Source organism: Heteronotia binoei, chromosome 20 (genome assembly GCF_032191835.1).
Source record: "Heteronotia binoei isolate CCM8104 ecotype False Entrance Well chromosome 20, APGP_CSIRO_Hbin_v1, whole genome shotgun sequence".
Lineage (NCBI taxonomy): Eukaryota > Metazoa > Chordata > Lepidosauria > Squamata > Gekkonidae > Heteronotia > Heteronotia binoei.
In genome coordinates this window covers 23,184,486-23,198,192 of record NC_083242.1, presented here as the reverse complement: position 1 = coordinate 23,198,192, position 13,707 = coordinate 23,184,486, and the positions used below count along the sequence as shown (strand labels likewise).

General features: G+C 46.3%; 1 protein-coding gene and 1 long non-coding RNA gene across 2 annotated transcripts in view; one reads left to right on the top strand and one right to left on the bottom strand.

The window, feature by feature from the left end:
• Positions 1-13,707, bottom strand: part of LOC132588510 (acyl-coenzyme A synthetase ACSM4, mitochondrial-like) — a 110,250-nt gene that overhangs the window by 34,667 nt on the left and 61,876 nt on the right. Inside the window, exons 11-13 of the mRNA XM_060260918.1 lie at positions 12,833-12,932; positions 11,548-11,667; positions 5,569-5,757 (exon numbers count right to left, since the gene is read on the bottom strand). Coding sequence (XP_060116901.1) covers positions 5,671-5,757; positions 11,548-11,667; positions 12,833-12,932 — 307 coding nt within the window. The 3' untranslated portion in view covers positions 5,569-5,670. Of the gene's footprint in view, positions 5,758-11,547; positions 11,668-12,832; positions 12,933-13,707 lie in introns of the transcript that reaches the window.
• Positions 9,185-13,707, top strand: part of LOC132588514 (uncharacterized) — a 125,388-nt gene continuing 120,865 nt past the window's right edge. The window contains exons 1-2 of the long non-coding RNA XR_009556508.1: positions 9,185-9,293; positions 11,378-11,473. This is a non-coding gene — a long non-coding RNA (uncharacterized LOC132588514). The remainder of the gene's footprint in view (positions 9,294-11,377; positions 11,474-13,707) is intronic.

The window sequence follows — 13,707 nt, the reverse complement described above, 5'->3', positions numbered from 1 at the left end:
GATTCAGATTTCTCAGTGGTCGTCAGTTCAGAGCACGTTCAGGCTTGTAAGCAGAGTGGAGTTCAAAGAATAAACAAAGGACTCAAGGCTCGAGCAAAAGTTTCAAATTTTGGCATAGAAGTTACACATCAAGAGCCTTCTTCAGAATGCGTCCTGGGGTTGCCGTTGTTTTGGAAGGCCCTAGAAGAGAATGTAGGTAAGCTGAGCAGATCTGGTAGCGTCTCTTCGTCTAGGGCCATTTTGTTATTTTCACTTGTTGCCAAACAGTGAAATGTTTTCAGAATATCTGAGTAAATTGCTGCCCATTTTTGGAAATACAGGGATACGGGGAGAGAATCCTTCAGGACTAGCAGCTTTCTGACTGAGATGGCTCATCAGGTTCTCAGCCGGTGGATTGGCCTGGGTTATTTCGCCGCACAAAGCCACAGTTCTGCCATCACAACAAAACCAGGTCGCTGTGTGAACGAGCTTCGCGGGGGCCTTGAAGTCCTTCTGTTTGGATGTTGCACGTGGATCAGCCCTGTTCTACACAGGTGATACGATGAGTTCAGAGATGCCCCCCCCCCCCCCGGAGGGGAAATTGAACAGACTCTGCCACTTGAGAGTGCAGGTAAAAGTCAACATTTAAAAGTTGCCCTAAATGTAAGCGGGAAAGTAGCACAGCAGGGTTCAGCATTGGACTCGAATTGTTCTCCCTATTAGAACCCTCAGTGGCACCTTTAGGACCGACAGAGTTTAATTCTGGGTGCACCCTGGGAAAAGGTGCGTGTGCACATGAAAGCTTATGTCCAGAATTAAACTTTGTTGGTCTCAAAGGTGCCCCTGGACTCACACTTGGTTCTGTTGCTTCAGATCAGCACAGCCACTGACCTGAGCCTTTTCTCTCTACTGTACTAGCTTCCATCTTAACTTGCAGTGAGATTTATTTTTTTATTTTTTGCATGCGGGGAGCCTTTAAAAAATGGCACCCCCTCCACACCTGTAGTCTGAAGCTGTACCACCTCGTTCTGTTGCTTGGATAGACTTCAGTTCTTCTCTGGCTTCTTTATGCCAAGTCGATGCTTTGCCCTTGCATCCACATTGGAAGCTTGCAGTTCATTCCTGTTCACAAGCCGTATTTTCCAGGTCTGGAGTAATGGAGGAGTGTGATTTGCTGGAAACTGGGAACTGTCAGACCGCCCAAGGGTCCGAGTGAAGCATTATGGGAGGGAGGTTCAGGTGGTCTGAGGTGCATCCTATTGTCCTTTTGATTTCCCAGACATTTCCCCTCCTTCCCAAGAAACATGGCAACCTTTCTGCACACTCATCCACTCTGGAAGGAACACTGCAGTTTCTTTGGAGAGGAAGGTGAATTCAGATACCAACTTCTCCTTGTCTGTGAGGAGCAAGAACATGACTAGTTTGCTGGGTTCATGTGTTCCCTCGCTCTTCCTTTGGCAAATTGGTCTTTGCTGACATTCATATGCAGCTGATTCTCTTAGCACTTTCCTGGCTGCCTCTTGTGGCTCGTGAAAACTGGAAGAGGCAGCCAATGTAGCTCTGCAGCACCAGGAAGCGGACGCTGGCTGCTCCTTCCTTGGCCTAACAGCCACAAGGATACCAGTGCAAGTAATGGAGTTGCTGCCACCTGTTTGCTTTTGTCAGAGGGATGAAGCAGCTGTTCCTAGCACAGGTGAGTGGCCGAATGCACCTACAGCAGAGACTGGCATGTCTTTGGAAAAAATGATTCATACCCTGCCTTTCAAAAAATTTCCCAAAGGTCTTCTAGTAACTAGGTGCAAACGTGTTTTTGAGGGATTTTCCCCGTCCACCCAAACAACATTTTCGAGGGACATCAGCTTTTCATTTGGCGTTGGAGCATCTTCCCAGAAAAGATTACGGTTTCAACTATCTAGCAAGAGGTAAAATGTTTTTGTTTTGTATTATTGTCTTGTGTACCTTGCTTTTTTAAAAAGAAAAAAAAATAAACTGCTTTGGTTTCCCTTTGAAACTGGCCTTTGTGGGTGAAATTTCTGCCTGACTGGGGTTTGAACTTTTATAAAATATGGTCTTTAAAAAAACCCCTTAAGGTACATATTTCGCTAGTATTTTGTTTTCTTGTGCAAACCGAATTAGCAGAGTTGTCATGCACAAGTCTGGGTTACTGGTCCCAGCATTGTCTGTATTGACTGGCAGTGAAATGCCATCCATAGAACCATAGAGTTGGAAGGGACCTCCAGGGTCATCAGCCCCCTGCACACTGCAGGAAACTCACAAACACCTCCCCCTAAATTCACAGGATCCTCATTGCTGTCAGATGGCCATCGAGCCTCTGTTTAAAGACCTCCAAGGAAGGAGAGCCCACCACCTCCCAAGAAAGCCTGTTCCACTGAGGAACCGCTCTGACGGTCAGGAAGTTTTTCCTAATGTTGAGCCGGAAACTTCACCTTTGAGTCCAGACCATCTCATGTTCAGCCTCTGGAAGCTCTGGTTACGGGGTCTAGGCCAGAGGTGTCAAACCTGTTTGTTAATGACATAAAAGTTACTTTCTTGGGCTGGGCCATGTCTGCCATGAAATGAAATGCCAGGGACTGGAGAGATAAACCTTATAAGAAGAAGAGATTTGATTTATACCCTGCTCTTTGCTACCCAAAGGAGTCTCAGAACGGCTTATAAATCTCCTTTCCCTCCCCCTAACCACAACAGGCACCCTGCGAGGTAGGTGGAGCTGAGAGAGCTCTAACAGAAACTGCTCTTCAGCAGAACAGCTTTGAAAGAACTTGTGGTAAATATCAACAGGTCCTGATGTAAGTGAATAATAAGTGAAAAAAACACCAGAATAACAATCACTCTTTACCCAATATAATGTATATGCAACCTACATTTATCAAAATACATGCATAGCAGTAGTCATCATTAGTAATTTATAAACCACTCCTGGTACTAAATTCACAAATGCTCATAATACAAACACAGCTGGAAAAGTTCTTTTCACTCCCCCATACTGCTGTTTGAAGATAATAAGGTACAGTTCCTCAGGGGCAATTGTCTTCTTGCTGTTCTCCGCAGGGCTCAGTACTAGGTCCCATGCTCTTTAACTTGTTCATAAATGATTTGGAGTTGGGAGTAAGCAGTGAAGTGGCCAGGTTTGCAGATGACACTACGTTGTTTAGGGTGGTGAGAACCAGAGAGGATTGTGAGGCACTCCAAAGGGATCTGTTGAGGCTGGGTGAGTGGGCGTCAACGTGGCAGATGAGGTTCATTGTGGCCAAGTGCAAAGTAATGCACATTGGGGCCAAAAATCCCAGCTACAAATACAAGTTGATGGGGTGTGAATTGGCAGAGACTGACCAAGAGAGAGATCTTGGGGTCGTGGTAGATAACTCACTGAAAATGTCAAGACAGTGTGCGATTGCAATAAAAAAGGCCAACGCCATGCTGGGAATTATTAGGAAGGGAACTGAAAACAAATCAGCCAGTATCATAATGCCCCTGTATAAATTGATGGTGTGGTCTCATTTGGAATACTGTGTGCAATTCTGGTCACCGCACCTCAAAAAGGATATTATAGCATTGGAAAAAGTCCAGAAAAGGGCAACTAGAATGATTAAAGGGTTGGAACACTTTCCCTATGAAGAAAGGTTAAAACGCTGGGGGCTCTAGCTTGGAGAAACGTCGACTGCGGGGTGACATGATAGAGGTTTACAAGATAATGCATGGGATGGAGAAAGTAGAGAAAAGTCCTTTTCTCCCTTTCTCACAATACAAGAACTCATGGGCATTCGATGAAATTGCTGAGCAGTCAGGTTAGAACGGATAAAAGGAGGTACTTCTTCACCCAAAGGGTGATTAACATGTGGAATTCACTGCCACAGGAGGTAGCAGCAGCTGCAAGCATAGACAGCTTCAAGAGGGGGTTAGAAAAAATATGGAGCAAAGGTCCATCAGTGGCTGTTAGCCACAGTGTGTATGTGTGTGTGTATATAAAAATTTTTGGCCACTGCGTGACACAGAGTGTTGGACTGGATGGGCCATTGGCCTGATCCAACATGGCTTCTCTTATGTTCAGCAACTTGGGTGTTCTCAAATCTCCAGCACATCTTGTCTCCAAGAGAGTAAGGGACCGCAACTCGGGATTCCTCACCGTTTCAGACCTTCAACAGCCTTTTTGTCTCAGTGTTTTATCCTGGAGCCTCAGTACAACATTCAGCAACTTGGATCAATGCATGTTAATTGCTCTTTCTGTTTCTGGCTCTCACAGAACTTGTGGCTGACCCAAGGTCACACCAGCAGCTGCATGCAGAGGAGTGGGGAATCAAACCCAGTTCTCCCAGATAAGAGTCCACACACTTAACCAGTATACCAAACGGGCATAAAGGACATGGGCAAACCCAATTAATATTTTTTAGTTTAAACCACCAGGGCTTTTTTTGTAGCAGGAACTCCTTTGCATTTTAGGCCACACACCCCTGATGTAGCCAGTCCTCCAAGAGCTTACATGGCTTTTAGTAGAGGGCCTGCTGTAAGATCCAGGAGGATTGGCTACGTCAGGGGTGTGTGGCCTAATATGCAAAGGAGTTCTTGCTACTAAAAAAGCCCTGCAAAATACAAACAAAAGCAATTGATTCCTAGGAATGAAGGCAATTGATTTACTGGCAAATCCACAAACACCCCCCCACCCCTCAAAATGTATTTAATCTTATGCAAGACTAGTTTCTTTCCAAGAGATGCTGTCCCCATCATTTAGCCATTTCAGTTCTTGAGAGCAACATTGATTGCATACACCTCACCCTGCGTGCATTGTAGCCTCCTGCTGGATAAAAGCCCTGGGTGGTCTGCTTGTTTGACACACCTGGTGTAGGCAGGAGGTGTTGGGAAAAGCTGCTACCGGTTTGAGACTGGAGAGCTCCTTTCCTGCCCTACATGGACCAGTGCTCTGTTGTAGTACAAGGCAGTTGCAGGTGTATTCTGTGCAGATAGATAATGATCTTTCCATTTTAGTGATGTGTCCTAGTGCAGGGGTGGCCAGCGGTAGCTCTCCAGATGTTTTTTGCCTACAACTCCCATCGGCCCCAGCCACTGGCCACGGGCTACCACTGGCCACCCCTGTCCTGGTGTGAAGTACCTTTATTTTAGAGTTCTCTTCCACGTTTTGATCAGAGTGCTAGCAAATCAAAAGTGTACAAGCAAATTAACATTCACAGTAGAAAATCGGGAAGGAGTCAGTTTTCTTTACTGATGGAAATTGGGGGCTCAAGCTGTCATGCAAGGGATTGCAAATAGCACCCCCCACCCCGGTGCCCTTCCACTGTTCTGGAAGGGGGTGCGATCAGTACCAGCAATGAGATGGAAGGAGTAGTCTGTAATGCTTTTCTATGTTGTAGGCAGTTGTGTTTTCTTCAGGTATCTTCAAGTAAAGCACAAATCTATGTGTGTGCGCCTTTCTATGCCCATATCCCTTCTAACATTGCCTTTCAGTTAACACTAGAATTCCCCCTAAGGGTTCCAATCACAAGGAACTAGTATAGAATTGAGTCTTCATTTAACATATTTTGCATTCTCCCCTCTCCCCACCAATAACTCCTAATATAAAACAACATACATTTATTGCAAATATTGGTGTCTCCTTGAACTTCTCTACCTAGATCTGTCCAGGTTGATGGAGAACTTTTACCCCATGCGAGTGCCAAGCTACATCTGTCCCCATTCCTTTTTCCTTAATTCATTTCTTCTGATTTTGCCACTGATGGTTTTTGGCAGCTGTTGGACAAATTCCACCTGATTGAAGGAAAAAGAAAAGGCAAGATAGTCACAGAATTAATGTCTGTTTTTCAGAACGGGCACATGTTAATTCTGTTTTCTAATCAATGAAGGAGTGAAGCACTAAGAGTAACTTCTTTTTAACAAAAGTATCATTCTTTAAAATTCTTCCAAGGAGTTCAGAGCAGGGAACATGGTTTTCCTTCTGCAATTCTAAAGAACAAAGTAGGAGACTAGTAGCACCTTTAAGACCGACAAAGTTTTATCTTTGTTATTGCTATTTTATCTTCTCAACAATCCTGCAAGGCAGGTGAGGCTGAGCGTGTCCCAAGTTCCCTTATCAAAATTTATAGCAGTGGACAGGATCTGAAACCTGGTTACTCAAATCCTAATCTAACACTGTGGTTTCACCACCCAGCAAGAGTGGATACATTCCTTTAATCCCCAAACCAAAATAGGGCTACCTATTACACATGGCATAGTGTAGGATTTTGACAGAGGAGGTCTGAGACCAAAGCCCTGCTTGCCCATGTATCTCAGAAGGTGACCAAGCACTGGATCTAAAGCCTGATAACACCTCAGAGGCTTATTGTGAAGATGGAATTGGGGAAGGAGAGAACTTACCAGGGGAAGAATTACTTCTATGGAAGGAAGGCTACAAACACTGAGTGGAATGGTAGGATATAAGACACTCTTTAGGTAACAACCATACCAGAACAGCACAGGACAAACCCAGGAAACAGTATGACACAACTGCCCTGGGGCCCCTTCACACACACTATGTCCTCCTCAGACCTTGAAGCACCTTTTTGTGTGAAACCAGCCCTTGCAACCCAGCTGCGCTGCAGTCTGCAGGCATCATGCTTCCACGCTCAATGTGTTGAAAGGGAGCCACCCTGCTGCAAAGGGATTGCCCTGTTCATGCTCCCTTTTCTGGCAGGCTGCTGGGCATATCACGGGCCAGGCCTCCAAAAGAAGAAGAAGATATTGGATTTATATCCCGCCCTCCACTCCGAAGAGTCTCAGAGCAGCTCACAATCTCCTTTCCCTTCCTCCCCCACAACAGACACCCTCTGAGGAGGGTGGGGCTGGAGAGGGCTCTTCCAGCAGCTGCCCTCTAAAGTACAGAGTCTCAGAGCGGCCTACAATCTCCTTTACCTTCCTCCTCCACAACAGACACCCTGTGAGGTGGGTGGGGCTGAGAGGGCTCTCACAGCAGCTGCCCTTTGAAGGACAGGGTCTCAGAGCGGCCTACAATCTCCTTTACCTTCCTTCCCCACAACAGACACCCTGTGAGGTGGGTGGGGCTGAGAGGGCTCTCACAGCAGCTGCCCTTTCAAGGACAGAGTCTCAGAGCGGCCTACAATCTCCTTTCCCTTCCTCCTCCACAACAGACACCCTGTGAGGTGGGTGGGGCTGAGAGGGCTCTCACAGCAGCTGCCCTTTCAAGGACAGAGTCTCGGAACGGCCTACAATCTCCTTTACCTTCCTCCGCCACAACAGACACCCTGTGAAGTGGGTGGGACTGGATAGGGCTCTCCCAGCAGCTGCCCTTTCAAGGACAGAGTCTCAGAGCGGCTCACAATCTCCTTTACCTTCCTCCCCCACAACAGACACCCTGTGAGGTGGGTGGGGCTGGAGAGGGCTCTCACAGCAGCTGCCCTTTCAAGGACAGAGTCTCAGAGCGGCCTACAATCTCCGTTCCCTTCCTCCGCCACAACAGACACCCTGTGAGGTGGGTGGGGCTGAGAGGGCTCTCACAGCAGCTGTCCTTTCAAGGACAGAGTCTCAAAGCTGCTGACAATCTCCTTTACCTGGGGAGGACAAGGGCCTCAGCGGGATACAATGCCGCGGAGACCACCCTCCGGTCCAAAGCACTCATTTTCTCCAGGAGAATTCATCTCTGCAGTCTGGAGATGAGCTCCATGGGATCCCCAGGTCCCACCTGGAGGCTGGCATCCCTAACACTGCTAGCTCTTTATGCAGGCTCCCTCCTTAGCCTGCTTTCTGTCTCTTCCTCATTGCAGCAGGAGAGAGCTGGTCACCATACTACATTTCCCAGGATCCTTCAGGGGTTTGCCTTCATCAACTCTGACCTTCACCTGTTTCAGAGGCCTGGGCTTCAGCACAGAGGGTGGGGTTCAGCACAGGCTCTTCAACTAGAAATTCTGTTTTCTAACCAATAAAGGAGTGAAACACTCAGAATAACTTCTTTTTAACAAAAGCATTCTTTAAACTCCTAGCCTCCTTCCAAGGAGTTCACACGGAAGCTAGTAGGCTGAGAGGCCCAAGACCTCCAGACAAGCTGAGGGACGGTTGTCCTTATGTTGATATTATTACCTTTCTGCCCTGCAACCTATTCCAGGCAGCGTGGTGAATAATGCACAAGTTCCTTATTGCAGGCAATTATAGCTCCAGTTTGGGAGCAGCCATTTTGTGAAGAGCTTCCACTAATCCCAGAACAGAAAAGATTTTTGACTCAGCAGCATCCTAGTCAGCAGAATTCTTGGTGTGTGTGTGTGTGTCCTAGCTAGGGTTGCCAAGTCCAATTCTAGAAATATCTGGGGACTTTGGGGGTGGAGCCAGGAGACATTAGGGGTGGAGCCAAGATCAAGGCTGTGACAAGCATAATTGAACTCCAAAGGGAGTTCTGGCCCTCACATTTAAAGGGACAGCACACCTTTTAAAATGCCTTCCTTCCATAGGAAATAATGAAGGATTGGGGCACCTTCTTTCGGGGTTCATAGAATTGGACCCTCTGCCTCTGGTCCAATCTTTTTGAAACTTGGGAGGTATTTTGGGGAGAGGCACTAGATGCTATACTGAAAATTTGGTGCCTCTATCTCAAAAAACAGCCCCCTCCCAGAGCCCCCGATACCCGCGGATCAATTCCCCATCATTCCCTATGGGAATTGTTCATGGAGGTGCATAATGGCTGTGGGGCGGGGCTTCCCCTGCCGGCCAGCTGGCTGGGGGAGGGGGGAAGCCTGTAAAACCAGGGGATCCCCCTCTGGCACCTGGGGATTGGGAACCCTAGTCCTAGCCCCTCAGATGTACCTGCTTAACAGCCCATAGACCATATACTATACAAAAGAAAACACAATTTAAGAATTAAAAATCACAGTAGAACACAAGGTTTGCCACATCCGCAATACATTTACAAAGGCTTTTTGGCCTTTTGGCTAAGTAGCCCCTTGGTTATTCTTTTTTTAGAGGGGGAAAGAGGTCTCAGGACCGAAGATATGTTAATTGGGGAGGGTCCATCCACTCTCATTCTGTTCAAGGTAGGCTTCCCAATCCCCAGGTCCCAGTGTGGGATTCCCCAGTTTTACAGGCTCCCCCCCCCCCCGCAGCCAGCTGGCCCGAGGGGGAAGCTCCTCCCCCACAGCCACCCTGTACCTCTAGAGCTTGGGCAGCACCTGCAAACAGCTCCAGTTTTAAAATGTGTGCGTGCCTTTAAATTGGAGCAGGAAGGACTTCATGGGGAAGGGTTAGCAACAGCAGACCTCCTGAGAGTGCAGCCCCTCTGTTTGTTCTGCTTTCCTTTCAGACAAGTGAGGGTGTGTGTGTGTAAAAGAGCAGTGTAGCCCCTGTACTTTCCAGACTTCGCTGTGGAGGCACCAGAGACTCCTGCTTTGTTCTAGTGCTTCAGACCAACATGGCTGCCCATTTGCACCAGAGACAGTTAAGCGTGTGCGTGAGTGAGAGAGAGGGGGGAGGGAACTCTATTATTCCCTATGGAGACTTATTCTCATAGGAAATAATGGAGAATTGATTGGCGGGTATCTGGGGCTTGGGGGGGGGCTGTTTTTTGAGGTAGAGGCACCAGATTTGCAGCATAGCATCCAGTACCTCTCCTCAAAATACCCCCCAAGTTTCATAGAGACTGGACCAGGGGGTCCAATTCTATGAGTCCCAAAAGAAGGTGCCCCTATCCTTTATTATTTCCTATGGAGGGAAGGGATTTAAAAGATGTGTGGTCCCTTTAAATGTGATGGCCAGAACCCCCTTGAAGTTCAATTATGCTTGTCACACCCTTGCTCCTGGCTCCGCCCCCAATGTCTCCTGGCTCCACCCCAGATATTTCTTGAATTGGACTTGGCAACCCCAGTTCAAGGTACCTCTGCTTTTCTTCCTTTCTGCTTCCCCTGCCTTTTTCATTGTCCCAAATTCTCTGTCGCTCATTCCCATTTGTTTTTGTTCCTCTCCATCTTTCTCTGTTCTCTTTTTCTGTTCGCCGTTGCCTGTTTCCTTCAGGTTACAGACTGTTTGGGGGTGAGGGCTGGGCAAAGGACCAGCTGCTCAGGAGGGGGTTAGAATTAGGGTTTCTAGTTCTGAGTCAGAAAATACCTGGAGACTTTGGGGGTGGATCTGGGAGAGGGTGTGATTTGGGGAGGGGCCTCAGCGTGGTACAATGCCACAGAGTCCACCAGGCAGCCATTTTCTCCAGGGGAGATGATCTCTGCCAGCTGGAGATCAGTTGTAAAAGCAAGAGATCTCCAGATGTCACCTGGAGGATGGCAACCCTAGGTAGAATAAGCCTTGGTAGATGCAACATTGAACTCCTTGAGTGAACAGACAATGATAAGGAATAAAAACCAACTGTGTGCCTGTAGGGCGGTTGTGTTTTTCAAAACCATGGGAGCCACATATTAAGGACTAAGGTTTCCTTTAGCTGCATGGATCCCTCATTGGCTTTTATAGCCCTGAGCCTGGTCTGTGATACACAGGGGACCTACAGAGGGACTGCTTTTGCAATAGGGTTGCCAATCCCCAGGTGGGGGCAGGGGATCCCCTGGTTTGGAGGCCCTACCCCTGCTTCAGGGTTATCAGAAAGCAAGGGGGGGAGAGAGAAATGTCTGCTAGGCACTCCATTATACTCTATGGAGACCAATTCCCATAGGGTATAATGGAGAATTGATCGATGGGTATCTGGGATTCGGGGGGGGGGGGCTGGTTTTTTAGGTAGAGGCACCAAATTTACAGCATCACATCGAGTGCCTCTCCTCAAAACACCCCCTCCTCAAGTTTAAAAAAGATTGAACCAGAGAGTCCTAGTCTATGAACCGCCCCCCCCCCCCCAAGGTGTGCCTATCCTTCATTATTTCCAACAGAGGGAAGGCATTTAAAAGGTGCACAGTTCCATTAAATGTGATGGCCAGAACTCCCTTGGGAGTTTGATCGTGCTTGTCACACCCTTGCTCCTGGCTCTACTCCCAAAGTTTTCAGATATTTCTTGAGTTGGACCTGGCAACCCTATTTTGCAAACTGGGGCAATATCCAACTGGAAATACACAATCCAGTTGTAGCTAAACAATAGCACCCTCCTCCCAAGACAAGAGAAAAGGTGGGATATAAATACTTAAATAAATACATAAATTGGTTGGCTGCTTTTTCAGAGAGGCAGTTAAGGAGGTGCTCAATTATCCTTGTCAAAATACACCAAACCAAAATATATAAGCACAATGTCTGTAGCAACAGTAATTGATGATAACTTGGGAAGTACTGTAATGTCCCTTTTAAAAGTTCTACCAGCCCTTACCTTTTTGTATGTTTTCTCTTTGTTGACCTCTGTTCCTATTCTATTTGTTTCTATCGCAGCATCATTTTTAACAAGAGTCTATGGTATTATTTACAGTTGTGGACAAAAAGAGAACTGCCGTTTCATCCCAGGACCAGAGAACTCATATCAGAAGCTGGAGGTTCTGAGAGTAGAAACTGTCTACAAATTTTGGTAATTTCCTTAGTGTTTAATGCACTTTTCCTTGATATGTTGCCTGTCTCATATAGCTTTAAACAATGCCTTACTTTTCTAGGATACTTGTAGGGAGCTGTAATTTTCTTGACGTGGTCTTGCAGTTCAAGAGTTAACTTCTCCAGATCATGGGAGGCAAAAGAAGGTGACAAGACCACAAAAGCTTTCACCACCTAGAAAGAAAAATTGGACTGTTAATCAAAAGTTGGTTAGTTAATCAGATACTACAGCACTCTGCGCAAGGCAATCTTTATTCAATCGGGTCTATTCATTAGGGGTTGGACTAGATGACCCTGGAGGTCCCTTCCAACTCTGATTCTGTGTTTCTATTTATGCTGCATGCATATGACCACAAAGATCAGGCAGGTAAAACCCTTGTCCCTGATGGCTGTCAATCAAATTCCTAAAGTTAGGATTGATTGCTGTTTTTTTGTGGATTACATTTTAGGGGACTGGAGGACAGATTTGTGATTTTATCCTCAGGGTGAGCTAAGTAATATGTGCAAAAAAACCCCTCTCTTCCTTTGGCAGTCCGAAGCCATTGCAAGTGGGGAGAAGGGGCTGCCTAAAATCCTCCACATTTACCCACAAAAGTTCTGAATCCCCCCCCTCCCCAATTTGTAGTTTGTCCCCTGTTAAGAATCTGCCCTAGAGCAAATGGGAGGAAAAACTGGCTTAAAGTTTTTGGTGCAATTAAGGTTTATGCCTGTAACAGCTTTTGTATATGGATGCCCTGCTCTGACTGTCTTAACATCCTTTCATAAGCTGGAAATACTGCATGGCATTTGCCAACACAAACAGGCTTCTAAGCCTGGGGGGGAGCCAGCAAAGGAAAGACATTTCTTGCACCACCAGACAAGTCCCCTTTGGGGGTATACATTATAAATTATGTCCATTGTGTATATAAATCAGTGATGCCTTTCCCCCCTTACAATTGTGAGTCTTTTTGTTCTGATTCGTTTTTCTTCTGGCTTGCCAGAGTCTTGTTATTTCATGGCATTTTTACACCTTTGTTAACACCATTTATATTGTTATACATGCTTATACATCAAAATAATGACCAACAAGCAGTAACAATTTCAAAAGAGGGAATTTTTCCATTAAAACCATAGGGTTACAAAAAGCGAAAGTATCCCCTAGTATAAATACTGTGTAATTACGTTTAAAATCTGTATGACATACGTACACAATACTGATGAACCTACGAACCACGCAGCAAAAAGCAAAGAACCAAGAAAGTAGATACAAGGATTATGAAGAAAGTTAAATAGCGAATGGATTGCCCCATGAAATCACAGGTCTTAAATGTGAGGTATTAGTGTTTAAGTTCTTCGTTACCTCCCCTCTGGTAGGATCTGGGCTGCTGACCACGGCAGACTCGACCACAGCTGGGTGCTCAATTAATGCATTTTCTACCTCAAAGGGCCCAATACGATATCTAGGGGGAGGAGGAGGAGAAGTAGCCACATTCTCAGTTTAAATGTATGTATTCTTCAAGTTGGGGGTTATCTCTGTTTTGGAATGTAATTGTTTACTAAAATATTCAAAAGGAGTTTGCAGTGACCTCAAACCCATAAAATTATACATAAAAACAGAAACAAAATATATGCCTTGAAAAGAACTGAACAAGCAAAACAGGCTTGGATGTTCTCCCTAGTATCCTAATACAGTCAGCAAATAGCTCTCTTAGGCAGCGCAGCTTCCTCATCCTCTTTCAAAAGTCTGTTTCAGACCACAGAAATGTAAGCAATGGCTGATATTACAGTGGTGAGAGATGGCACAGTCAGCAAAAGTGGCTGAGCAAAATTTACATGCCACATAAGTAGAAACACTCCTATAGTGAAGGGTCCTTTAAGTAAGGCCCACCCTGTCCTTGGCAGATCTCAGATGCTAAGCAGAATCAGTCCCAGTTAGTATTTGGATGGGAGACTACCAAGAAAGTTCAGAGTTGCTATGCAAAATGGCAAACTACCTGTTTGGCTATATTCAGACCGGTAGCAGCCTCCTGGTTCAGAAAAAAGCTGGCATGGTTTGAGGTGTCTGGGGCACTCAGATGGTGCATGCCCGGCTGCTGAGATGAGCACAGGCTGCACACACTCAAGCTCATGGCAGGCACTTCCCTGGTGCGCCCTGACCGTTCCTCTTCAGCAATTTGCCACCATGAAGTACCTGGTGGCTTTTTGAAGAAGAAGAAGACGACGACATTGGATTTA